Here is a 27,043-nt window from a genome sequence, read left to right as displayed (position 1 = left end):
ACCACCATACCTTAGAAACATAAAGTCATTATCAAATTTTAAAACCGAACTCAAAACACACCTTTTTAGATCTGCCTTTTCCACATGACACAATTGGTTTGCCTGATTTTACATAGTTTTTATATAGATACATTGTTTTGTTTTATTTATTTTTATCTACTTTTACTTGTTACATTTTATTTGTTTCTGTCACAGTTTTTTACTATTGTACGGTGTCCTTGAGTGCCAGAAAGGCGCCTTTGAAATAAAATGTATTATTATTATTATTATTATTAAATGTTCACCTCAACATGTACAACCATTACACCTAAAATAGAACAAAAATAAACAAATTACAAATGCATTTAAAAATTCAGAAATGTTAAATAACATTAATAAATGCCACCCGTTATTTTAAATTAACATTTAATCATATTAGTAAAGTGATGGAAACATCTAAAATTTGGGCAATATGAATTCCATTTACTTTCTTTATTCTTCCAATAGATCACTCAGCTTATTTTAATGGGGAGACATTACAAGACGAGCATATGTTCAGATTTAAGAATATGCCAAAATGAAACTGAATGAATCTTTTGAAGTGTTTTTTTTTCTTTCTCATATCTGGTGGACCTTGTTGGCTCATGCATGTAGCTAGCTGCCTGATCAAGTCATGTGATAACAACCGAAACTGATGCTAAATGGAAATCCAACACCTTTCAATTTACAGGTGAAGCCAATGTGTACATGTATTTTGTTTATATATGTTACATATAGCAGTTAAAAGTACTTGAGTAAAAATGTAAATCTTGCTGCTATGAATGGGCATTTATTGTACCTTTATCTTTTGACATGATGATAAATAAGAATTTGTTATGATAAACTCCAATTGATGTTTTTTATTTTTTACACAATTTTTCTCCGATATGAATAATGCAAATGGAAATTAAGCTTGTTTTAATTTATTATGCGATTAATTGCTTTCTTGTGACAGGTCTACTTAGTGATACAAATCGCACTTCTTTATGTGGCTGCTGTCTGAATGAATTGTACCACAAAAGGGTGTTTTTTCAAGAGCAGTATTGTTTAGGAAGTTATGATTGCGGTCATTAGTTAACTAAAAAAGAAGCAAAAAATAGTATTTAGGTTTTATTATCGAATAGTAACACAAAATATTGTGATAAAATTAGAAGTCCAACACTTGTTGGTTTTTAAATGACATTTGTTTGGCTGGAAATGCACGCTTTAAAAGAAACACTGTTTCACCATAAGTACTAAGAGCATCATTAACAGGGAACATGCGACAGGATGATGAGCTTATGTGGTTAGGACGCGATACTATGTAACACAATAATAGCCATAGAAGTACAGCACAGTTTTGTTGCGCTTCTATGTTCATGACAAAATGTAGCAAGAAAGTATAAAGGGATGCAGACCGTTTATACTTGATACTTTATTGTTACATTTTGCACCATGGTTGAGACAAATGCCCAAGTTCTCTATGACATCTACAGTACTTTCTGCACTCTTTTTATAATAATAATAATAATAATAATAATAATCAATTTAATTTGTACCGCACTTTTCATTAGCAAAAATCTCAAAGTGCTGCACAGTGCACTTTGAGATTTTTTTATTATTTTTTTAGCTCGCAAAAATGCCTTGTCACATGGAGATGCTTTAAGACATTACTATGGGTTTGTCAAAGTGAGAGATTGTTCTATCACAGTGCTGAAAATGTCAGGTGGTCACCAGATTAAGTGTGTTTGACTGAATTAAAATCACAGATGATAAATCCTCTAGATATTTAGAACCTCTATTTTGAAAGAACACACGATTTTTATTATTCTGTGCGTCTGTGCTCTAATGATAGCAGCTGGCGGATGAGAACGAGTTTTACAGGAGTAGGCTTTTTACTGAAGGTCATAATTTATGACAGTCCTTAAGCATTTTGCCAGAACTTTACCCTCTTTAGAATCAATCTAATAAACTGCACAACAATCTGTCAGGAAGGTATTCTCTGACTGTGTGAGAGGCCCTGTTGCCCTAACTGTATTTCCTATTCCTGGTATAATGGTGCCTTGCACATTTACACGCTTTGTCACATTATTTCCATAAACGTATATAATTTAGATCTACTTCTTGTCGTCGTCTTCTTCGTCGTTTTTGCCAGTAGTAACATCTGGCTGTTCATGTGTCTATTGTGATGCAAAAAAGTTGTTTCCATTGCAGTTCTGTGAAATGCATCTGTTTTGATACGACCATAAACCACCTCATCCCAACACAGCAACCTATCAAAAAATGTGAGATTTTTCTAAATTGATGCGTTTTCCATGAACTAATTTTTCTATTTTCAGTTTGTGCAATTCTGTGGTTAATGGAAGCTACTCATCGACTCATTGTGCATCATTTAAACAGAGACAGATGTGCAAACCTACCAAGATGTAGCTTTGAATCAAAACCGACCAGCCTGGCAATGAGACGATTAATCAGAAAAGCAGCCATGGTATATGTGGAGAAGCTGCAGTGACCTTCAGCTCAGGTGGCAGAATCTGCTATCTGAATAATTTATTAGTGGCACAACCTCAAATCTGTCTTCAGTAGAGGAACTACTGTTGAAATTACTGTAACTTCTGGTAATGAATTACCAGATGTTATGGGGGTCAGAGGAAGGTCTGAAATGTGCTCTTCTCAGACTGGCTCAAAATTCAACTACATAAAATACACTGTACATTGTTGTGGGATTTATAGCAGTCTGTGAGAAATATTTATTATTAAAAGCTTTTGTGTACACAGAATGAACTCGCGGTAGTTCATATTTTTAAATCATGTTTATGGTTTTATCTTGTCAGTGAGATTAATTAATTACTAGCAATAAATTCTGAGATCCTTTGACAAGATCACTGCCTCTGTGCCATTTTGTGGTAGCTGCACGACTCTTCTTTAATCACAGTGTTAGTTTTTTTTCTCAAGTTGTCTTGTCTACGTTACTGTTTCAACTTATCCTTGGATGTACAGAAATAATTTAAGCACATCTTTGTTGAAGAGCTTTTCTGACCCGACTAAATATTTCTTTCTGCTCGTGCCAAACATCGTCAGCCAACTATCCAGAGAGCCTTGTGGTGTTGTGTGCTCTTCCTTTCCCCAGTCTGGCCTGCCCTTGAACACTGTGTCTCAGAAACTACTGTGCTTCTGTTGTTACCTTCCGGGTTGATCTAGTACTTTACGTTCAGGATGGCGATCTAATTAAAACTGGAATGTATTGTTAGTACTTTCAGAGATAACTTTAAAGAGGTCTTGGAGATCTACATGGCCTAAGTTAAAGACTATAATTTGTATTTAAAGAACTTGATTCCATTAAGGGATAACATGTCTATAAGACATTTGTGAATTTCACAGTGTAACATATTTATTGTTTGAATAATTTACTTAAGGAATAATTAAAATTGTGTGATTCTGATGTGTTGTAATTGGCAATCAGCATCTTACCTAGAGGAAATAGTTCTCTAAGGAACCTAAGTTTGCATTAACAAGATTTCATCAGAGAATCCAGCAAAATGCTAAGACACTGTACATCAAACTGAGGCAAAAAAACAACTGTAAAGGGAGTATGTAGCATTCAGTGTGTAAACTTCTGGTTTCAACTATAGATGGCTCTTTCTTACTTCTCTCAAGCCACAACAGTTCCCTGTCCAAAATGCGCATGTTACAAGGGAAGGCAAAATATAATTATCTTTTTCTTGTGGAACCTGAGAATTGACATTTTTAAGCATATGTAACAGATGTGTTAAAAAAGTTACTGACTGCAGCTTTGAGTAACTAATGAATAAAAATAATATGGTTCTGTCCATATTCTGTGTTGACAAAGGTTGCTGCTTGCTGTTCACACTTGTTAGCAATTTGCCCATTTTATATGCAATGTCCCATTTCCTGCTCAGTATAGATACATTATGGCCTCATTCTCATTGAGAAAGCTGTATCATTTTTCAGGTTGCAATATACTTGTATTACAACCTGACCAGTTATTTGAACTGGCCATGGGGTTTTCACTATTTTGCTGTCTGCATGGGTAAAATGAGCATGGTTCTGTGTACACGAGTATTACATTACTTCTATTCCAACATAACAAGCACACTCGCACATACTGCATAACCAAAACTAGAAACTGAACAGTGAAAGTGATTTGCAGCCATGGGCTAGTTGTGAATCAACCCTATCTTTTATGGGATTCTAAATCTTTTGTCCAAGAAAAAAATTACACAAGATGCATTTTGCTCAAGACATAGTCAGATGTGATTTGAGATCATTGACACATAAGTTGTTAGTAGAAAAAAGACAAGTTCCAAGGTACATAAGGTAATAGACCAAATATGTAATATGACAGTTGTCCTGGGTTCTATTACTGGCTTCAGGCCATTTGCTGCTCATCTTTCCCTCTCCCTCCTCCTAGTTTCCCAACAAGTTGCTGTTCAACAGAGGACACTAGTGCCAAAAAATCTTTTAAGTGTTTTGTGCACACTTGATTTTACTAGAATTCTTTTCCAGAGAGCACAGTATTCCAGTAAATCTCAGTATTTTCATTTGTTTGTCTCACTCAGGGTAAGACCATGCACTGTGGAGACATGAGCAGACTAAGGAGGATGTGAAGATGTCCCAGACCACTGCTAAAAGTAAGACTTTCTTATAACACTTGGGATTACATTAGATTTGGACGTCTGTCTTGATGGGATTTTAACATTAATTTTCACAAATGAATGTCTTTTTCCCTTACGCTAAAATGACAGAATAGCTTTCCATGTTGTTTTACTTTTGGTCAAGTCCATATACCAAAATCCTGAAAGCAATAAATAAAAATATTAGAGAGAGCATTTGTAATGGCTGTTAAATTACCATATTTTCTAGACTATAAGCTGCTTTGGAGAATAAATTGCATCAGTCAAAAAAAGCCAAATGAAAAGGAAAAAAAACCCAGTTGCCCTTGGCTGGCCACATTTATTTAGAAGTTGTCAAACGTAAGGGAGACCTTAACCATGTTAAGTATAGGATATGTTGACAAGTTGTGTTCAATTGCCTACTTTTCAACAAACTAACGGAACCAGTCCAGCTTGGTTTTTAAGTCTGCTGGCAGTTTCTGCTGCACCGATGTCCAGGGTGGTCAGGAACATCTCTGCTCCGCCAGCAAAATGCTGTCTGAAGGCCTGCCTGAAAGTAATTAATCTCCTTGGCAACTACCAAGGCTCTGAGACAAAACTGTACCATTCACAGGCTTCTCCCAGCAGCATAATCTTTAAGTACCCTTTGTGTGGACTCAATCCTCAACCTGCGATTAGCTTTCCTTACGGCTGCAGATGGTTATGTTTAAACGTCTGCATCTGCATTAAACAAAAAGGACACAAAAAAAGTCAACCGTAAAAAAAAAAAAAAAAAGTCTTGTCCTGTTTGTGTTTTCAGTATCTTGAGAAACATTTTCGTCAATATGATTTTAGGAACAATTCCTCGCATGTTTTGAGTTTAAACTTTTCTGCAAATATTTAGTAATAGTTTTTAAGAACTTGTTGCAACTTTTTGTCTAGTTAACTGGTCGGGGTGTCATCTCGAATAGTCAGCTGCTAGACAGACCTGCCTCTTGTAGACTGCTGATTGTAAACAGCATTGCTGTAATAAAAGCAAAGGGTCGTGCTCATTTGCTTTCTATGCTGAGACCCTAGGTTTTTCTAAAAACTGTAATTTGTTCCAAACAGCTAAATTTGTCTTCCCTGCAATCTTGCCAAAAGTGTAGCAGTCTATCAACCAGCTGGTCTGACACGACACAGCATCACGTATGAGAGGTGTAATTGTGTCAGTCTATGCTTCATACAGCTGGAGAAAACTAAAACCACATTGACACTGTATCTGACCTGCTGTTAAAAAACAACATGATTTAAAAACTACCTCAGTAGTTTCAAAACCACAACCTTTTAAAACATTAGTATACCAGAAAGCTGCCATGCCTACACTGCATGCGATTCTGCTTGGATATTGTACTTTCTTACCAGTCTTGATTACACTTTTTAGATGCCAGACTTTCTGTTAGGTTAGGTGAAAGGGATTACTGCTTCAAAAGCAAAAATCTTGACTGGTCCATAGGGGGCACTGAAGTGCCACCGTCCCTGATGAGGGGAAAAAATAATCTAAAAATGTTCTCTAAACATGATTCAAAATTGTATTGGCTTATTTTCCTTAATCGTGTAATATGAATTATTTACACATTTTCACCTACTAAACTCTCGTTCACGCGACAAGATTTTTATGCCGATTTTTGTCCTCGTCTCCCCTTTCTGACAATGTTAGAACGCCCCAATTATCGGAATGACAGATAATCTTAAGCATGTCATAACCGAAATGACAAGCTGAAGAGTTGGACAGCAATTGATGTACCTGGTAACTTTTCAGCTACCCATCATTAACTTGATGCAAGTTGATTATAACAACACATTTATTAATTCAGCCATAGCTCTGCTCCTTTACCCAAAGCCTTTTCTTTTGTAACATTTGTATCGCTCAAGAGATCCACAAAATGTCTGCATTGCTTCTTTTCTCTTTCGTTGTTTAAAAATCACTGTGAACAAAACAAAGGGGTTAATTGTAGATTTCTGAAGAAACTGGGTGGAAGTGATTGAATAAGATACCTCGGTGTCCATGTGGACAACCAGCTGGAAAGCAGACACAATCTACATGAAAGAACAGGGGAGACTACTTCTGGAGAAAGCTTATCTTTCAAGGTTTGCCACAAGATGCTTACATATCTGTCGAGAGTGTCCTCTCTTCAAACGTCATCTGTTGGGGTAGCAGCATCAAAGCCGGGGACCTAAAAAGGCTCAACTGCCTGAAAAAGATGATAGAAGGCGTTTACATAAAATCACAACCACACAGAATGGCAGCGCAAAGACCCCCCTCCTGGCTCTGATTGGTTGTTTCTAATTAGTACCGGGAGAAGGCAGAGACGCTCTTTTCGTTTTTTCTCTTTTTTCTTCCCCCACATTATCTGCTCGTACCATACTTTTCACGACGTGGTGACATTTTCAACAAATACGTTAGGATATAGGAGGGAAATCTACTGGCACATCAGCCCCACAAATAGTTTATTTTCACCAGCTTCCGCCACTGCTCAAAAGCTAGTTCCACCAGCAACAAATTAATCAAATTCAATCTGCCCATTAGCTTTTGATTCAAATGTTTAGTGGTCTAGCTTGCATTTCTTGAAACTTTGCCTGAATTCAAACAGATATTAATGGGTTCTGTACCAAAAGTCAAAGGATCCACCTTGCTTGAAACCTGAAACTCCAATATGTGGGTACTCCACTGTGAACTCGAAAGTGTGACTCTAAATAGCCACTGATACTAGAAGACCAGTAAGCTTATCTCAGTTTCTTTTTTCGCTAATGTTGGCACAAATGTACACCTGTCCAGATTATCTGGCTAATGTGTTTACCTTTTTTGTCTATTTTTTTTACATCTTTCATTGTACTAATGAAAAAAAAATGTCGTAAAGATAGAACAAAATATATATTATGTTCTTTTATTTTAACAGTTTATTTTTTTTATCGTCACTCCAGCATGGTGCCTTAGGCTTCTCCCAATTCTCGTCTTCTTCATCTCCTTTGTCACATACTACTACTCCTTCGCCGTACCCCAGAGGTAATTCAACACACATTGAAGTCGCACAGTCTGCATGCTGCCCATTTCTGGTAAAACCGTCATCTCACGAGGCCTGCACAGTGCCGAGTCACTTCAGGTTAAGAAAGCATCCCACAGTTTGAGGATCCAGCATTTTTTTTTTGGCATAATGAAACCTCATATATACCCACTCCTGCACTTTTTTTCAGTGGCCTGGAAACTATTACTGGCACACATTTTCTTTGGAATTTCAATATCAGTTTTTTAGTGGTGGTATTTGTGTTTTTCAGTTATGGCGGTCAAAGTAAGATTCTGAGCAGTAGCAAGTCGCTGTGTGGAGGCTGGCTTACTCGACAAAAGTGGGAGAGCCTTAACTTTAAGTGAGTAATGGCATTTTTGTGTTTTTTGAACCATTCCTTCTCCTCCCCCCCAACTCCTCACTCACTCAATTACAGGAACAAATGGGTGGCATATTTGGGAAGAACCGGAGCAAAGCACATCCTTAAGGAATGAGTTTCCATCCAGACAGTCTTTATATCAGCTTTCATTTTCTCAAGTTGAATGCATTCAGGAAGTAATTTTGAGAGTAAGTGAATGAATAAGACAAAAAAAAAAAAAAAAAAACTTCTTCCATGAATGTGCTCTTGATAAATTCTTTGGAAATAGACAAAGCCATGGTTTGATAAGGAATCCTTGCTTGATGTCACCCTTCTAATTTATTCCTTTCAATAATATCAAGGGATTGCTGGTATTTCTGTCGGCTCTCAGAAAATATAGATATGGTCATTATCTGTGAAGTGCTTGTTTACCCAGTGGGTTTTTATTTATTTCGAATAGACCAAAAGTAAAAAAAACAATGGAAAAAATTTCCACTGTTTTCCAATTAAAGCAGTTCAAATTGAGGATCTCTGCATAGGCATGCGATTAGTTTAAGATTAACTGCTCATTGTTTCTGTGTTTTTACACCCATGAGAAGGTTTTTCTGGCAATCACAGAGACATTTCACTAATTAGACCTCTCCTACAGAGGTCTATCCGGATGTCCTGCAGGGAGGCAGCTCCCTTATGTGGGTAATAAATGTCTGGGAGAGTCTCTGTCAAAGACAGCAGATCATAAAGCGCTGCAGTCTGATACCAGTGAATGCGGGAAAGAATTTGTTTTACGTATTACAATCTGCCACATTAGTTTCACTCCACAGGCTCTGTTAATGTTTTTTTTTTCTCCCCTTTTCCCTCTCCTCAGCAGAGACCGTCAGTGAACCAATTTAAAGAGGGAAAAATTGCTGTTGAATGACATCATGTAAATTGCTGATCGTCTCATGAGTCTGGTTAATGTTAAGAACGGTTATAAGAACATGTGAGCAGGTTCAGGTACATGTCAAGAAAATGATTACGGTTGGTTTTCATGTACTGTCACGTTGTGGTTAAGTCTACCCTAATTGAAAACTAGAAGACAAGCACATCTAGGTAATCAATACTGTGCAATATACCATGTGACATGCATAGTATGCATGTCTCAAAAATTACAATATTGCATAAAAATACTGTTTTCTTTCCTTCTTGCATCTCAGAAAGTGAAGTGGTCATTTTATAGAGATTCAATACTCAGAGTAGAATATTCCAATCTTTAATTGTTTCCAATTCTAATAAATTTGGCTTACAGATAAAAGCCCACATTTCAGTTTCTCAGCAAATTAGAATATCACAAAAAACGTGTGTTTTTAGCTCAATGCCAGGCTTCTGACAGGTAGTATGTACAATTCTGTAGCTCACTACTTGCCTGGGTTTCCTCTTGCATCAATTACTGCATCCATAAGTTGTGGCACCAATTTGATCAGGCTGTGGCACTGTGTAAGTGTAATGGAAGCCCAGATTGCTTTGATAGCTGCCATCAGGTCATATACCTTGTTGGATCTTAACAACCCATAGATTTTCTGTGGGGCTCAAGGTCAGGAAAGTTTTCTGACCAGTCAAGAACAGGAACACCATGGCTATTTAAGAAGTTTTTGGTACCATACGCAGTGGTCATGTGCTGATTTCTGCTGGAAAATAACATCAGCATCTCCATACAGAGTGAAACATGACGTGCTCTTGAATTTCCTGGTAGACGGCTGCATCAACTGTGGACTTCAGAAAACACAGTCGACCAACACCGGCAGACGACATGGCACCCCAAGTCATCGCTGAATGTGGGAACTTCACATTCTGCTTCAAGCAACATGAGTATTTCTCATGAGAGATATTAGAGTATCTCTACTCTTCCTCCTTGATTTCTAAACAAAATGCAGAATTGACTTTTATCTGAAAACAGAACTCTGAACTATGATGCAACAGTCCGGTTCCTTTTTCCTTTATGCCTCTGAAGTTGTCTCTGGTTCAGGAGTGACTTGACAAGGGGAATTGAGCCCATCTTTTTTTATTTATTTATTTATTTTTTTTAGTATTCGTCTGAGTCGTGGCTCTTCTGCAATGGATTTTGCTTGACACTCCTCTCAAAGCTGCAGTTCTTCCTGTTTCTGGTGCATCACAACTCTTCCTTCTGCAGAATTTTCTGTTAATATGCTTGTATACACAACTCTGAACAACCAGCTTCTTCAACGATGACCTTTTGTGACTTACCCTCTTTGTTAAGGGTGTTGGCGACTGTCCTCTGGACATCTGTCAAGTCAGCAATCTTATGCAAGATTGTGTAACCCACTGACACGGAGTGAAACCTTTTTAAAGGCTCTGGAAATATTTGCAGATGATTTTGAGTTGATTAGGTAATTAGGGTGTCTCATTGGGTGTTTCCATTAATTACTTTTTTCAGTGTTCACATTTTCTGAGATGCTGCATTTTTGGTTGTCTTTGTCTGTGAGCCATGATCATCAAAATTACAAAAAAACAAATGCTTGGAATATATCTCTTTCTATATGACGAGTTTCACTTTCTGAGATGGCTGGCAAGATTATTACACAATAATCTTGCCACAAGTTTATTACAATATAATTTTTTAAAGATGTGTGAATATTTTTTCCTATTTTTATATTCTCTTTTAATTTTTCTATTGTATTCTCATATGGTTTTTGCAAAGCAGTTCTTTTTCTGTTGGTATACTGCTGCTGGAAACCGATTTTTCCCTGAGGTTCCTTCACGAGGGATTAAAGTAGTTCTGTCTAATCTAATAGCAGTAAATTGTGTCATCCCGAACGTTATGGAACTTTCCAAAAATTTGAACAATCTTTTTAAGCGTGGCTCATGTACTGTAATATAAATTATTTAAATGCTGAAGCCTGGCAGAGTTGTTTCATGCTGTAATGTCTGCCGTTATGCTTCTCATGCAGCATCAGCAGACAGACGCAACTTTTTCTGAAACTGAAGGATTTCTTCTGGAGGCAGCATCTGTCCAAGCTGCCTTTACCTTACGGCATTAAAGGCAGTGGTATGTACTTTGCACTGCTCTTCTTTCCTCTGGCCTATCTGCTCAGGTCCTCTCACATCATCCTCATGATGGTCATGTTCATAAATATTTCTCGTTAGCTGTTGCTGGAAATAATTTGGCTGAACTTAGTTACTGGGATGTTGGACATAAATCTCTCCAAGGCTTCTGTTGCCATTAAATTGGCTCTCTTTGTGTTTGAAATCTCGCAGGTTGGATTTCTTCTGCTTTTAAGATACTGTTCCTCTGCTGTATATTTTTAGATCTAGAGAAAACCGTAATATTCAGGAAATTTGGAAAAGCAGTGGATGAACTGACCACTGTAAGAGATTACAAGAAAGTTTAGAAAGAATCAGAAATTAGGTGTTTTCAACTTTTTAGATACAAAATTAAGTAAATATATTTAATAAATTAGTCATCTACTTGTGGACAAACAGCATAGTTCAGAGTGTTGCCTGGCAGCAGGCCCAGTGACGGCTCAGGAATGTTGTCTCTCCGGTTTTATCTTCTCTTATTTTGCCTGGATAATTCATCAAACTCGATTTCCCTTCCTGTGTTCCTGTTTTGTATTCAGCAGCCAAAAATCATTCTACTCAACTAGAGCCCAAGTAACATAACTGTAAATTATTTGAACATGATGCTTCCACAGATATTTTAAAACTGAGGGCTGAAGAAGTAGGGACTGTGACTTTTCAGTGTTTGAGAAAACCATGTATTTTATTTCCACTTCAGTAATACACCACTTCATTTTGAACCATCTGTCCTGTATCAAGCCAGATAAAAAGTGCGGAAGTGTTTGGTTTTCATGTGAACAAGCGTGACTAAGTTCAAAAGATATGAAGGCTTTGACAAGTAATGTTAGTTGGCTTGTTTGTACATGCTTTGTTTAAATTTGGATGACAAACTTAACTTTCTTGGTGCAGGCTTCCGTCTTCTTTGCAGATGGTTTGTGTGTGTGCGCACATGATTGCTGCAATTGTGACACATGTAGTTCGTTAATTTCTCTCTTAATTTACAGAACCTCATCTGATCAATGTACAGTGTTGTTTTGAGGTTTTAGAACTGCAAAACGTTTTCATTGTGTAACTTTTCTTCCTTCTTTCCAAGAGTTGCTGCTACTCAAAGTTCTTGCTGTTTCTTCCAATTACGATGTGCCAGCCAAAATTGAAAAGTAAGTAATGTCAGAAAATGCTAAGGTTAATTTTCTATAGTTGCTCCCAGCACTCTTTGGATATTTTAGGTATTAAAATGTATGTTTTGGTTATAAAATCATTTTCTCACAGATTCCAAGAAACTATAAATTTTTTGCCAGCACTTATCAATGTTGCCAATTTATGTGGTGTATGTATTGCTTTAAGAGCCCTATTGTTTCCAATTTGGAGACACAGAAAAGCTGTTAACCACAGACCTTGCCCGTTTGAAACCGGATGTGTTAATGTGATATTTATCTCCTCAGCCTTGAGTGCAGAACCTGCGCAGTTATCGGCAATGGCTTTGTCATTAAAAACAGCTCCTTGGGAAGCATCATCAATAAATACGATGTTGTCATTAGGTAAGCAAGGATCAAACTAATTAATCTTTCCTTAATTTATTCTTTTCTAGCTACAAACTGCTAGCCTGGGACATAAACTAATGGTGCCAAATTTTCATTGTATGTTCTCCTTTTAAAACATGAGAGTTCAAATATTTGCAAGACCATGACTACTGCCTCCATTTTCTTTCAAACATGCATAAAAGAGAGAATCAAAACAACATTCTAGGTGTGTTTTTGTTGAGGGAATAAAAAAAAATAAAAAATTATAAAAGTCAATTTTGCATAATACCTGCCAACCCCCTAAGGAGTTTAGTGCCCCAGTGTGGTTTGATTGAACAAACTAGTCAAGTGTTTGAAAACAGCCTTTTTCTATAACTCAAACATAAAATGTTGAACTGAAATCCATTGACGTTTTATGCTCTCCATCACTCCCACTTGTGGAAAAAGTTTTTGATGGACTGAAAATAAGGTGTAGAATAAACAAAGGTCTTCCCATAGGTAAAAGTATTGAAACTATTAAACATTTTTATACTTCAACATGTTGCAGGATAGTTTAGAATTCAAAATGAAGAACATTTTTTTGTCTTTTTTTCAGATCACTTTAGAAAAGAGTGAAGTTAAACTATTGAGTAGTGGACTGTAATCAAACATGTTCCCACATGATGCTGTCAAAAACTCCCCTCTGATGGTGTAGACGTTCAGTCCCAAGATAAAGCCAAGGATTTGGTAAAATCAAAGAAACTTTGAACGCACATGTTCAGTCCAAGGCTGTAAAGTTAGATTTGCAGAGTCTTTATAAACTTGCTTTGAGCAAGCAGATTTTGGCCGCCTGCTCACATGGCATTTTCTCCCCTTACAGCCCCTTTCTACTCCTCCCTCACATCTTTCCTTTTTTCTAAGAAGCTAATGATTTCCCAGCCAAGTAGACTAAGGTTATTGACACACAGGATCCAATGCATGCCTGAGAGTTTGATGTCATCATGCTGGTTTTGTGTGAAAACTCAGCTGGATAAAATCTGACTTTTGTTTCTTAAGCTTTCAAAGTGCAAACTATTTACCTAGCCAAACAATATCTGACTGCACCGATTGGTTGGAGTTTTACCACTGCTTGGATTTGAAAGATTTGTATGGCAAGAATGTCTTCAAACTGATAAAATGTATCTACTGATTTTTATTTTTTTTTTAAGGAAATGCCAACACCAAATACTAGTCATGATTTAAAGTGCATAGTGAGGTGTCTCTATGTGTTGAATCATAAATTGCAGTTTTTGCTTTTAAAAGTATTACTGCACAAGTCATGTCGGTGTAAGTTTGCAAATCGGTAAGCCAATATGCTTGTCCTCAGAAATCACATTAATGTTCACAGTAGTCCTGTTTCCTTGGTGACAGATTTGTCACTAAAAATATGAGGGCATAATAATCTTCCTTCTATCCTCATATCCAACCAATATCACTTCACATTTTTGAGACTGGATGACAGATCTAAAGAGTCCACCATTTAAAACTCTAACACTTCTTTCTCCAACAATATTTTCAAGCTCCTCATTGAAGAATCCCTACAGAGGATGCACATTTTTCCTTCTTCAGTCTTGGGGACTGTTTAAATTGGTATTTGATCATTTTATCAATTGCTCCCCTTATTGTTTGAATCTAAATGGATCAGTAAGCTAAGATATTTCCCTTTTTTTTATTCGGATTCTTCTTCAATATGACAGATTGAACCAGTGCCCTCATTTCTAAAAGAAAAGCCTCAAATTAATCTCCCCATCTCTCATTCCTGCCTGCTATCAACAAATACGGGTTCCCTGGATACCATTCTGCTTTTTTGCTCCATTGAGATACACAAACTCAGATTTCCAGCTGTTTTGCTGTGACCTGTTCCAGTGAGCGATGCTAAAGGTCGTGGCTCAAAGACATCAGCTGAGCCACATCATCAACAGTAACCAAAGACTGGACCCTGAGGTTTCCAGTAAAACAGAAGCACATTCTCTCCCCTACTCTGTTAAAAATTAACTGACCTATCGAATCAAACTGACCTTTGGCAGTCAACTGACCAATCAAATCAAGCTGACCTTTGGCAGTTGATGTTTTGAAAATGGTGGCGATCAGAGACCATTTCAAGAAAAACATCAAGAGGGTTGCTTGTAGATCGATACCCGTGTCCGGTAGCTGGTGGACATGAAGTTGCATAAACTTGAGGTGGTTGCCAGTCTAGTCCACGAAAAACTATGCACACACACTTTGATCTGAGAACAATATGGACCGGTAAATTAACCTAACATGGGTATTTTGGACGATGGGAAAACTTTGAGTATCCAGAGAGAACCCAGACATGCACAGGGAAAACATACAAACTCCATGGAGAGAGTCATGGTCAGATATTTAAGCCCAGCACCTTCTCTTGCTGAGAAGTCACAGTGCAAATTGTCATGGTTCAGCAATATTTTATTGTTTATAAATGGTTGTTTAAACAATAAAACTTCAGAATACATAATTAAAACTCTCAAGTGAGTTTTCAAGTAGATGTGTTTGGACTTTTATAATGAGTGCTAACATTCTGTAGCAGTAAATCCCATGCAGAGCTTTGCCTACAGCTTTCAGTTGAAAGTGGCATGAGCAGTTCTTGAATAGAAGTGTTGGAGTCCAAAGGTGGAGTCGCATCGGAAGTAGAAATGAGGGTGTATATTGAGACAGGAGAAAAATGGAATGAATCCAAAGGAAAACCGTGCCTTACAAAAATGAAGCTGATTAAAGAAATGCAAGGGCATTATTCAAAGAACATTTCTGACTAAAGATTTTTATTCAAATCCTGAATTCTTCCATGCTTTAGGTTGAATGATGCTCCTGTAAGAGGCTATGAGGAGGATGTGGGAAACAAGACCACCATGAGGTTCTTCTACCCCGAGTCCGCCTCCTCTAACCCTGCACTGCATAACGACCCGGACACACTCATGGTCCTAGTGCCTTTCAAACAACAAGACCTACGCTGGCTCAAAGAGATAATCTATAATGAAAAAAGGGTAAGGAATGTGTGTATGTTTGTGTGTGAGAGCACGCACATTCTCCCACGCTTGCATTTTAACTCTATTCAACTTTCCTCTCTGTCTCAAAAAAAAAAAAAACAGTCCCTCCAGTCTTCCATATGTGGAAGAAGTACTTAATAGGGTAAACCTGGGCAAAGCCACTGCTATTCAGAGTTAATGGTGTTTCCATCGCAGACATCCTTCACTCGGTTGCTCCCGGCATCTCCGGCCTCCTACCGCTAATAGTTGCAGGGTCATTACCTGCTAATTTGCACATCGATTCAGTGGCCTGCAGACATTAGGTTCAATTGCATCTCAGTTTGCGTACATTAAATGCTTCTTCCAAGCGACTAGATGTCGTTTTTATGCATTTAATCTTTCTGTTGCTTTCATAATGTCCTGTTTTTTTTTTGTTTTCTTTTTCATCTCACTCTCCCTCTCTCTCTGTTGCCCTCAAAGGTTAGGAAAGGTTTCTGGAAGCCCCCGCCCCAAATCTGGTTGGGTGATGTCAGTAAAATCCGAGTACTGGACCCCCATTTTCTGTACCAGACGGCAGATAAACTTCTCAAGATTCATTCTGAAAAGGGAAAACAGGTGAGGGGTTTCTTTTATCTAAATGTTTATAGTAACGTGATTATTATGGAAATTATTATGAACTTATATTTAAAGCTTTTAGTTAAAATATTATTCATGTTTATTTATTCATCTGACCGTTTCATTGTGTTTTGGTCAAATTTGACTAGTTTTGTCATTTGACCAGACTAAAACCTCCCAAAACTATTTAATTATTTAAGTCTAAAGTTTTTATTCCATTTCCTAAAGGGACTCAAAACACACAAAATTGGAAATATTAAAGACTTTTTTGTTTATATCTTTTGTACGCAGAGGTACATCCTGATTGATTTTTCCAGTAACATGCAAATGGTGGTTCAAGGGAATCCATCTTTGCTTATGTTACTGCAGATACAGGCACCTGTTAATCTCAGGAGTTATGGACTAATCCCATAAAACTAAAAGTCCCAGACTAGTTTGCAATAAGCTTTTAAGTTTGTGTTTTGCATTCATTAAATTATTATTGACGGGTTTTTATCAACAAGCTGTTACGAGGCATGATAACCTCATAATTTTATTTAAAAAGTAGTATTAAAATACACCTTCCTGCTCTTACATGTTGACATATTGAAATCACACAACTATACGAGTAGATCTGTACCGTCTGTTTTGAGGGAAACCTGTTCTGCTTACAAGCAAGTATTTATGAGCACCATTTGATGGCTGTGCTGTGGCTCAGCTGTATCCTAAACTCCAGTTTTCCCACAAGAACCTTCTTTCTTTTTGCTTCTTTTTTGTTTTCCGCTTGCTCATCACTGTTTCCCACATGAATGTTAAGGAGGTTGGATGGATTATCCCACAGATTAGCCACAGTTCCTCCAGTAATTTGTCTTTAACTCTGTATATGCGTCACATTGAAACACAAGTTGCTTCACATTTTGGCTATATATTTAAAGTTGAAGTTTTGTATTTATAAATACAGTACAACACGGTGAAGATTACCTTCTGCTTATCATTAGTGCCTCCTGCTTTTGCAGCTACACAGTAAAACCATGGCTAATTCAGTTTCATAGCAAGATTTTTGTATAAATTTTAACCAGATGCTTCTGTTTTTAATAGTTTCTTTCAGTGCCAAGCCTATGTAGTCTCTTTATTTTATTATTTTGTGGTAAATCTCCTTATTTGGGGCCAATTTTTCTCCAGATTTATGTGTTCGAACTGATTAATGGTATAAAAAAATAGACAAAATAACTATCAAAACAAATACAAGTAGAAAGATTAACTGCACGGTTATGAAAGAGCAACTGTTGTGTAAAGCTTATTGACCAGATTTGGAAATTCGGTGCCTTAAGCTGGATTTCATTACACATATTTGGACTGAATTCTCTTGTTTTTTCCTTCCACAACTACTTTGCTTCGTAATGCTCGTGCACCTTGTTTTGGTCCTGCTTATCCCGTTCGTTCTTGATCTTTCCTGTTGAAGAGTGACTGGGGTGTGTTACTCTTTTGGGCTGCAATACAAACACAAGTGGTTGGTGTATGAGAGGAGTGAGCAGTGGGAAGACGGGGATCCTACAGGCAAGTCAGCGGGCTCACCCAACAGGAGCCCTGCAACATCTGCACATACTGTACGGGAAGGGCCAGAGTGTGAGGAATGTGGGCAGGAAGAATGAGTTGAAAGATGCTGGTTTAAAGTGTTTGGAAGGGGAGGGAATTGAGTCTAAACTAAGGTTTTGAATTTTACATAACACATTTTTTAAATACATTTTTTTGCAGAATCTGTGATTAATTGAGCCTTTTTTCTTGTGCATCTGTACCAAATGGAAAGGAAGTTTCTGGTGTGTTGAAGCCTCACGTGTAACTACCGTATTTTCCGCACTATAAGACCTATTTTAAAACTTTATATATAACTTAAACCTTATATATGAAAAGGTGGTGCGCCTTTTCATGTATAAGGCGCATAGAATAGACACTTGAGTTTGGATTGCCAATTTGTTCCATACTCTATTATTACACATCCACATTTGTAAAGAAGTGGTCCCCGAGTACTTTATATAGTAGGCTGCCTCAGTCGTTGTTTCACTCACGGTGTTGGTGTTGCGATATTGTGCCCAACTGCTTTCTGGGTAACACAGACCAACCGACACGCTGCCGTCGCAGCCTCCGTCTCTCTTGTATTATCAAACTTTATTAACAAACCAGCGTTCTGACAACTATCCCAGCATGCACCGCACACTTCTTCTTCTACAGGGGAAATGAAGTCGGCGGCTGCTTACCATAGTTGCTAGACCTGTTGTGGCTCAATATTGGTCCATATATAAGGCGCACCGGATTATAAGGCGCACTGTCGGCTTTTGAGGAAATTGAAGGTTTTCAGGTGTGCCTTATAGTGTGGAAAATACGGTACATTTTTCCCCCCCACTTTATCTGTTGCAACATTCAGACACCACCACTATTCCAAACCTAATCTCAAGAGATGGACATGTTTTTGTCCACACACACACACACGCGCAAAAAAGAGAGTTGATGTTGACACACGCGATCCACTCAGAAACAGGTTGGCTCTGTGACTTTTTGTTGTTGTTGCACACTCCAGTGATTCCAAAGTGGAGGTGTTAACCACAATGGTCTGTTCAGATTGACTCTTTAACAAAAGTTATCAAATGCTTTTAAAAGTTTGATAAAGGCTGTATTGGCAACATCTTTCTGTGAAAGTTTTGAAATAATCTGGACACTAGGAGGACTCTGACTGAATTACCTTTTCAGTATGTAGTGAAGTTCTGCATTGGCTTTGGGTGCATTGCACCAGAGATGGCCCCTGTCCTGGATCCAAAAGTGGCCGGACAAGGGCCTTGAGTGCTGGCTTTGAGGATCCTGATTAACCCAAATATGGGAGGTAAAATTTAATTCTGGTTTGAAACAGATCATTCCTTGATGCTTTCTTGTTGAATCCTCCCTTTAAAATAATAGACAATGTATTTATTAAAATAAGCAATTCATTGAATCCTGGATGTGTTTTTTTTTTCTTCTTCTTTTTATAACTTATGTGGTGACACAAATGAATCGACTTTCTTTGTGTTTTGCTTCTGCTTGTTTCTTGTGGTTTTTCAGTTTTGGTTGAAATGCTATCTATGCCATCTGTCATGTGGTTGTGTTTTTGTTGGTCTGTCAGTGATGCTGTTAATCCCCTTTTGACCTGTCAGTGATGCTGTTAATCCCCTTTTGACTTTTGGTCATTTTGCATAAAGTTTTCAACACAATACCATCTTAAACGTGTGCAGTTCTTTCTCCAAAGCAGATCACCAGTCAAGAGAAGTTGCAAAAATAAGAATATTGTTTTAAATTAGAATATGCCAATATTAAATAGATCTCTATGTGGTCGTTTGAAGCTGGAATAACATGAATAAGAAAATGTGTTGCGTAGTACTGTCATAGGCTGTTTAGTTTTTTTCCTGTAAGGCAAAATACATGAAGGTAAATGTTCTGCTGCTCTTATTTTTCTTATGCATGTTTTGTGCGTGTAAAAGTTTTTTCTACTCCGTAAAAGTCCTCTTTTGTCTCTTTACTCTATTTTTTTTGACGCTCACATTTTTGCTTGCCTCTACAACTTTCTGTTCCAGAATTGTTTACCATGCTGGCGGTGATACAAACCCAAAGCATGATTAAACCACTCCTGTTTAATAGGTGAGGAGTTGGTACCAGAAAGCTGTAAAATGTGCATACTGGATTTAAACAGTCCATTTCTTTAAATGTTTTTGTTTCAAGAAGTTAAACTGTCTTGCAACCTTCTATCGTGGATTAATACATCTCCTGTTTTTATGAAACGTCGCCTCACTTTACCTCACTAAGCAAGCATCTTGTTTGTAATATTTAGTAATGATTTGAATATTTTGCTGATATCAAGCAACCTTTGTTCCTTGTGAATAACATTGCCTTATCTTTTTAGCTTAACAGCCTCTGCATGCTGTAGGATTTTATAGGCATTCCTATTAAAATTACTGACACTAGGGAGAAATAGCAGCTAATTTTAGGTGTTTGAAAGATTGTCAACAAGCCTGGAGGAATGTTGATATCACTTTGAAAACTTTACAAGAAAGTCTATCTCCAGTGCTCCAGAGGATTGATTTTATTTATTTACTTTTTATTTTTTTAAAAGAGGTGACCTCTTTTTGAGTTGGTTGAGGTTGAGGTTGGTTGAGTTGGTTGAGGTTTTGTGGTTGATCTAGGGCTGAATGCATAACAAGAAAGTCTAGAAACATTTCCTAAAGCTTTTTCACTGACAAATATAGGTTCAATTGGCCTTTTTAAGTAATTCAGTGTAATGTCCGGACTGCTGATCTGTCCAGGGTGTATTCCACTCTCGTCCTGTGACTGCTGGACACCATCACCCCTCGCAACCGTGCAAAAACAAGTGTGCTAGGTAATGGTTGGATGAACATAATGCCCAGTTATCTTTGTCTTCAAAAAATGTGCCAAAAAAATACTACTGGTACTGCAAATGTTTATCCATAAAGGGTAAACTGTGACTTTTGACCAGTTGCTGACGTGTGAAGTTCAGTGTATAGGTGTATCAGGTTCACTTATTCAACAGCAAAAAAAGAAAAAAGAAATTCCTCTATATCCTATAAATGCCTAAATGAGTGTGTAAACTTAAAAAGTTAACTTAGTCAGGATATCAGCTTTAGGGAGGGGGAAACATTCCACTGTAAATACTGCTACGTGCATCAGCAAGGTCAGCAGGATAAAGCAACTTATCAGCAACCAAGTCCCTTTTTAGAACCATTTGATAACAGAGGAAGCAGCGGAGGGAAGAGATATTACCCGACTACTGCTGATTATGTTCTGCAAGATGTAAAATGAGTGTGGGAAATATTCTTCGCTCTCCATGCAGAAGTACTTATTCACCCGGCAGTGTCAGACTGACCTATCCAAGAAACAAGAGTCATTCTGTCTTCACCGTCTTTAGTTTTCTTTCTTTTTTTTTCAAACTACATTTATGAAAATGATCCAGTCCACAGTCAGATGATGATCTGCTTTACTTTACTATCAAATAATTGTGCTTTAATTGGTTTCACTACCTGTGGATAAACATGACTGAACATCACCAGAGATTCATCAGCCCTTCTTGAAGAACTTTTTGAAATGCTGCCATCAGGCAAACGGTTCCATAACTTCCAAAGCAGAAGCACCAGAGAGCTGTACAGTTTAATAATGTTTCACTAATTTCTGCTGAACAACAAATAAAAGTTGGGGGCCATGACTCTGTAAAAAATATAAAAGCTTGTCACTCCGTATGTTTATGTCATACAACCAGTCGGTAGACTTTACTGTGGTTATAATGCACTTAATAGATCTAGGTGTAGCAGTTTTGATATAGTTCGTTCTTCAGATACTTTTCTGTAATTCGAATATCAAATTTCTGACAGTTATATTGACAGATCAGTTCAGTAATTTCGCCATTGACACCACATATGAGCAAACATTCAGCTTGTTTACTTCAACATGTTCCTTTTTGCCTCCTCTGGGAGTGGAGGGCTGGTTTGTCAGCTGCTGGATTACTGTTGGGTTCAAACTTGGTGACAGTAAACCTGGCTCAGATAAGGCTGCCCCACCTCCCAAATCACTTATCTCCTGAGCCAGTTACTGTTGTTGTATTTTCTACTGGTCCTCCTACCATCATGCCTTCTCTTTGCCTCAAGTATTTTAACGCAGAATCTGATGAGCAGCTCTGCATACGATTTGACCTTGTAAACATCACTCATGAGTAGTTACTCTTATAACAACAGTCTTAGAAGCATTGTATGGTTAAATGCTGATGAAATGATGCATACGTTTATTCTGGGACTCGTGTTTGAGATGAGGGATGGTTGAAGAAAGTTTTTTTTTTTTCATTTTATACTGATAGTCCTGTAATGTCATTTATCTTGGAAAGTTCTATACTGGATCCAAAACTTGAGATAAAGGGGGAAAAAAACACCTATATCGACCTCTGACTCAGATCAGTTCAACCCTCTAAATTAAACAAAAACACTTTTTTTTTTGTCCTGACTGGAAATGTGGCAGTTTGCAGAGACACAAAACTGGACTTTGAGCTCCAGCTGAGGTCAAATGGTATCGGAGATAATTGTCAAATTTTCTCTCTCTTTTGACAAGGTAATCTGTGTTATGCAAAATAACTGGTATGTGTAAGGGTCACTTTGTTTGTTCATTAAAGTCACCAAATCTGGATGTTCACCCTAAAGCTGCAAGAAATAGAACCTTGACAAGCTTAGCAAAGTCCCTAAGAATAGAAGGAAACATGGCAGCCTATACAATATTTTCTGCCTTTTGTCTCCCTGACTTATTCAGAGTGATGTTTATTTTATGATGCAGACCTTGCTTTATTTCTAAAATCTGTATTTGGTTACTTAATTCTTGCACAAATCTGAAAGAGGACAGATTTGAACAGACACGTTTCTGTACTTTTGGAAGTACCGCTAGTTGTTTTTGGTTTTTGTAGGGCGGGGGGAGAGCGAGGGGGTTGCAAGCTGTCCTTCCTCTAACAGTTGTTGTGACACAGTTTGACATGCTGGTTGAGTTATGTTGTAGACTTACTCTGCAGCAACAGATTTAGCTGTGTGTCATTCTTAAAAGTATCAACTTCCAATTTTATGTATTGTTCCTTTCAAACTGTGTTTGTACTTGTAGTTCTGTTTTTCGTTTTCTTTATAGTTTTCTTTCACAACTATGGTTCAGTTGCACTTCTCGTATGACCAATTATGTCCAATGTGCAGTACTTTTGAAATATGTTTAATTACTAGCGTTAGGCAGTGGAACATTTATCTTGTGGAGCTGTTAATGAGCATTTGCATTCAGAGGGTTTTTAAAATGTTTTCGGTGGATGTGGTTCAGGACCACAAATCTATCTGGAATTGAGATACATATTTTGTAGACTAAAATAAACTGCACTATTCATATCCCTTTAGCGTTTTTAAGTCATGTCACATTACACCCACACACTTGCATGCGTTTTATTGGAATTTAATTTATTTGGATAATACAAAGTATGCATATTTGGGAAGCAGAGAGAAACCTTTTTTTTTTTCATACAAAAATTTTGAAAAAATGTTTATTCATATTCAGCCCCTCTGAATTAGTTTACATCTGTAAATCTTTCAGTTTTGTCTTAAAACAGTTTTGTGCATTCAGAGTCTGACTTCTTTGCCTGTTTGGTAAAATGGCTCAAACACAGAATGGGAGGAGAATTTGTGTGAAACGTCAATTTTCAAGGCACGCCTTTTAGATTTTAATTTGGTGAGATGTTTGTAAAGGGCATATCATTTTCCTTTTACTTCACAATTTCCTCTGTTTTGTGATAATCTGTCACATAAACGTTAAAACACACTGAAGTTTGCGGTTGTCATGTGACAAAGTGGTGTAAAACTTTGGCAGCTATGAATTAGTGAGCTGCAGATTTGTGCTCAATGGTTTCAACCATATGTTAATTTGGTTGAATAATAAATAAATGACAAATGACAAACACTAAATAAAAAATGAATAGATGTTTATTTTGAACCAGTATTTGTTTTGCGTATTTAATCTTTTTTTTTTAAGTCTACTCTTTGCATCCTGTTTTACACAAAAGCCTCCAAGTTGTTAAATAGAACAATGTCTCTCTTGGTGGTTTTAAGACTTGCATGTTGTATTTGACGCAGTTATGTACCAACATCTGTATTTGGTAACATCTTTAATATGACTGAAAATCTGTTGAAAAAAAAACAAAAAAAAAAAAAAAAAAAACTATTTATCTAAAAATCTTAATTATATTTTTATTTTGAATTCGACACATTCCAAGGTGATACTGGTGTGAAAGAAGCTCAGTGCGTCAGCAAGTGTTTCTCTCTACTACCATCTAGTGGTAGATGAGTCATTGCTGAAATCCTGCTTGTAAATGGAAAACATGAATCATGCATGAAGCTTTTCAAAATACGCAGCACCTCCTTGACTTTTCGTAAGATGTTTTCTTTGCTCATTTTTTAAAATTTTTTATTTTTTATTTCTTGTTATTGTTGATGTCAGAAAGGATCTGACCAAATATTGGGATATCCTTCGGGAGTGACTTCATTTTTCATCACTTACCATTTTCCCTCCTTTCCTACAGATTTTTGTTCACCCTACTACTGGCATCCTAGCTGTCTATGTTGCGCTCAACTACTGTGATGTGGTCCACATCGCTGGATTTGGATATCCCAATTCAAATAATCTGTGGCAACCCATCCACTACTATGGACACGACATCATGAAATCCATGAAGGTGTGTGGCGGTCATGGTTTTGCATTTTAAATGTCTTCAGTTTATCTATGTCTGTCTGAACCGACGTCGTTTTCTTTGCTGTTGCAGAATTCCTACCACGATCTCAACCTTGAAGCCAAAGCCTTAAAAAAACTGGAGGATTCAGGAGCCATTCTTTACTTACACCCACATTTATGATAACACTTTTCCAAGTAAAGTCCCATTTCTGATAACATTTATCACAAATATAGATCTTTGGATCTTAATTTGACAAAGTGCCTTTGGGAACCTTGAGTTTGCACTCTAAATCTCTCTACAATACTTTGCCTCTTAAAGGTTTCACTCAGGCTCTGTATTTTGCATATTGTTTAATTTGCATGACAATCTTTAACTCTGGAAACAAATTTGTTGTGCGGGAGACCCTTGTTCCAGAAGGTACAACGTTAATCTGTTGCATTGTTTCTCCAGTTCTTGCAGTGGACTGGATTCGTTCAGGCAGTGTTGTTGGAAACAACCTTTGCAAACCTCATCTGAGGATTTGTTACAATCATGCTCTGGATTTGTTCTCCTATAAAGTTTAAAACTGTGTGAACCTGTTATTTCATTTTCTGAGAACAAAAACAAGAGTTTTTCAGTGTAACTATGTGTTTGGGGTGTATGGGGATTCACGTTCAGTTATTTCTTTGGGTTAAACTGCTCACACTTGACAAAATTAACCTCACTTCTCTTTCCCGTTACTTCAGTGAGTAATACCAGCTGCAGTTAGCTTATTTGTCATGTGGTGATTTATTGTAATTTATTTAGTTCAGAGAAAAAGGCTCCACTGGATTTTTTTTCTTTTGTATGTACAAATTTTGTGCATTTGCAAATAAAAACCTGGCTGAATGAAATTCAGTTTTTTGTCACTGTACTGATGTTTCAGATTTTTGAAATTAATCGCGTTCGTTGTTCAGGAAACGGCCACAGCTTAGTGAAGCAGAATTGTGTTTGCCATAGGTTTTTACCAGTAGATGGCACAGTGTCTCTTTTGCATGCATTTGTATGACAAGCGACTGACGCACACTAGCAACGTACATAGTTTAGTCATGCAGCGAAAACGAATGGAGTTAAAGAACACCTTTTTACACCCTGTAGGATTTTATTTAAAAAGCTGTAATCAAGATAAATCATAAGTTTTTCTACACATGTGATATAGCTTGCACGATTTAACAAAATAAAAAAATAAACAATAAAAAGTTTAGACTTGATACTTTTGATTCAGCATTCAGATTTCCTAAGTCACTTTATCAACTATATTTATTCTGAATGACCTAAAATGTTTAGCTGCCCTTGAAGGATTTTGCCAATTTGCATCAATTAGTTAAATCCACAGTTTGCAGAGGTCACAAGGGTCGACCCAAAAACGAAGAAGAGTACTGAAAGCTAACAGCAAAAAAGACTCACCAGGGCACAGTGAAGGTTGTCAAAAATAATTGAAGAAAATGTGAAACCACATCCAAGCTATAAACATATCTTTATACTAATTTACATATCAAATCCAGCACCAAAGACCTTGTGAAAATGCTGTCTGGAGAGTGACATTATTCACAAACAAGTCATGTACATGAGCTGAGAAGCTCCTCTGCGAGGACTATCCCAAAAGCAAAAAAAAGCCAGGTTACATTTAGCAAACATGCACAGACACAAATAATGAAAACATTGGCTCTATGATGCTAAAACCAAAGTGTTTCACCAGAATACCCATCATTACATTTGTTGGAAAAAGAAAAGGGGGGGAAGGGGGGAGCTTGCAAGCCTGAGAACACCATTCCAACTGTGAGGTAATGTTAGCATGTGTTAGAGCAACATGTCTGTCTTTTGCTTTAGGAGGAACAGATATCGTTCACTACAAAAATGGCATCATAATTAAAGTACATAAGGAAACAGTGACGCAATATCTCAACATATCACTCAGGAAGATACAATGGGATTTCCGATGGTCTTACTGATTTCTTACTGATGAGTGGTAAGAAAAAAAAAATTAAATATAGTGTATGTAAATATCTGGTTTCAATTGTATGACTACTGTTGTGCTTTTTCAGTGGTGTATTTTAGGGGTTTTAGTGCAAAAAAAAATTGTGTGTGTTTGTGCATCTTTTAGCTGTGGAGGGAAAAGTAATGATCTAAGTGGTAGCAAGTCTGTGTAAGGAGGCTGGCAAACTAAAGCAGTGGGAGAGCCTTCACCACTAATGAGGCGCTACCCCCCACCCAACATACACACAAAAACTGGAAGGAGTGGGTGGAGATTAGGGGGAAAAAAAGATGTCAGTGTTTTTACTTGTGTTCAAGGTTCTACAACTTGCATTTGCTCTTTACCAGTTGTAGAAAGAAAGGAAATCTTAGAAAAAGAAGGCACTTTGTAAAATTCACCGAATATTTTCATCATTCAAGCTGAAAGTTTTGATGAAGTAACCAAGAGGAAACAAAAGACTAACAAAACAATTGGTGTTGGTTCAGGAATGCATTCCTGGTGAGGTGGATGAACATGTGTATTACACAACCATTGCTTAATAACCTATCTTTATTTTTTGCTATTGTTAAGTTTAGGTGTTATTTCACTATAACCTCTGT

The 27,043-nt window shown here is 37.2% G+C and overlaps 1 protein-coding gene across 3 annotated transcripts in view; it reads left to right on the top strand.

The window, feature by feature from the left end:
- The window catches only part of st3gal4 (ST3 beta-galactoside alpha-2,3-sialyltransferase 4), a 53,970-nt gene extending 28,676 nt beyond the window's left edge, over positions 1-25,294 (top strand). For all 3 annotated transcript variants that reach the window (XM_017308361.1, XM_017308362.1, XM_008425976.2), the window contains 10 exons: positions 4,578-4,649; positions 7,575-7,656; positions 7,926-8,015; positions 10,958-11,055; positions 12,160-12,223; positions 12,509-12,604; positions 15,417-15,606; positions 16,069-16,203; positions 24,302-24,454; positions 24,542-25,294. In XM_017308361.1, the coding sequence (XP_017163850.1) occupies positions 4,628-4,649; positions 7,575-7,656; positions 7,926-8,015; positions 10,958-11,055; positions 12,160-12,223; positions 12,509-12,604; positions 15,417-15,606; positions 16,069-16,203; positions 24,302-24,454; positions 24,542-24,631 (1,020 nt within the window). In that variant the 5' untranslated portion in view covers positions 4,578-4,627 and the 3' untranslated portion in view covers positions 24,632-25,294. The remainder of the gene's footprint in view (positions 1-4,577; positions 4,650-7,574; positions 7,657-7,925; positions 8,016-10,957; positions 11,056-12,159; positions 12,224-12,508; positions 12,605-15,416; positions 15,607-16,068; positions 16,204-24,301; positions 24,455-24,541) is intronic.
- The last annotated feature ends 1,749 nt before the right edge of the window (positions 25,295-27,043 follow it).

Source organism: Poecilia reticulata, linkage group LG13, assembly GCF_000633615.1.
Source record: "Poecilia reticulata strain Guanapo linkage group LG13, Guppy_female_1.0+MT, whole genome shotgun sequence".
NCBI classification, from domain to species: Eukaryota; Metazoa; Chordata; class Actinopteri; order Cyprinodontiformes; family Poeciliidae; genus Poecilia; species Poecilia reticulata.
The sequence above is the reverse complement of the archived record's forward strand: the minus strand, read 5'-3'. Positions and strand labels throughout refer to the sequence as shown.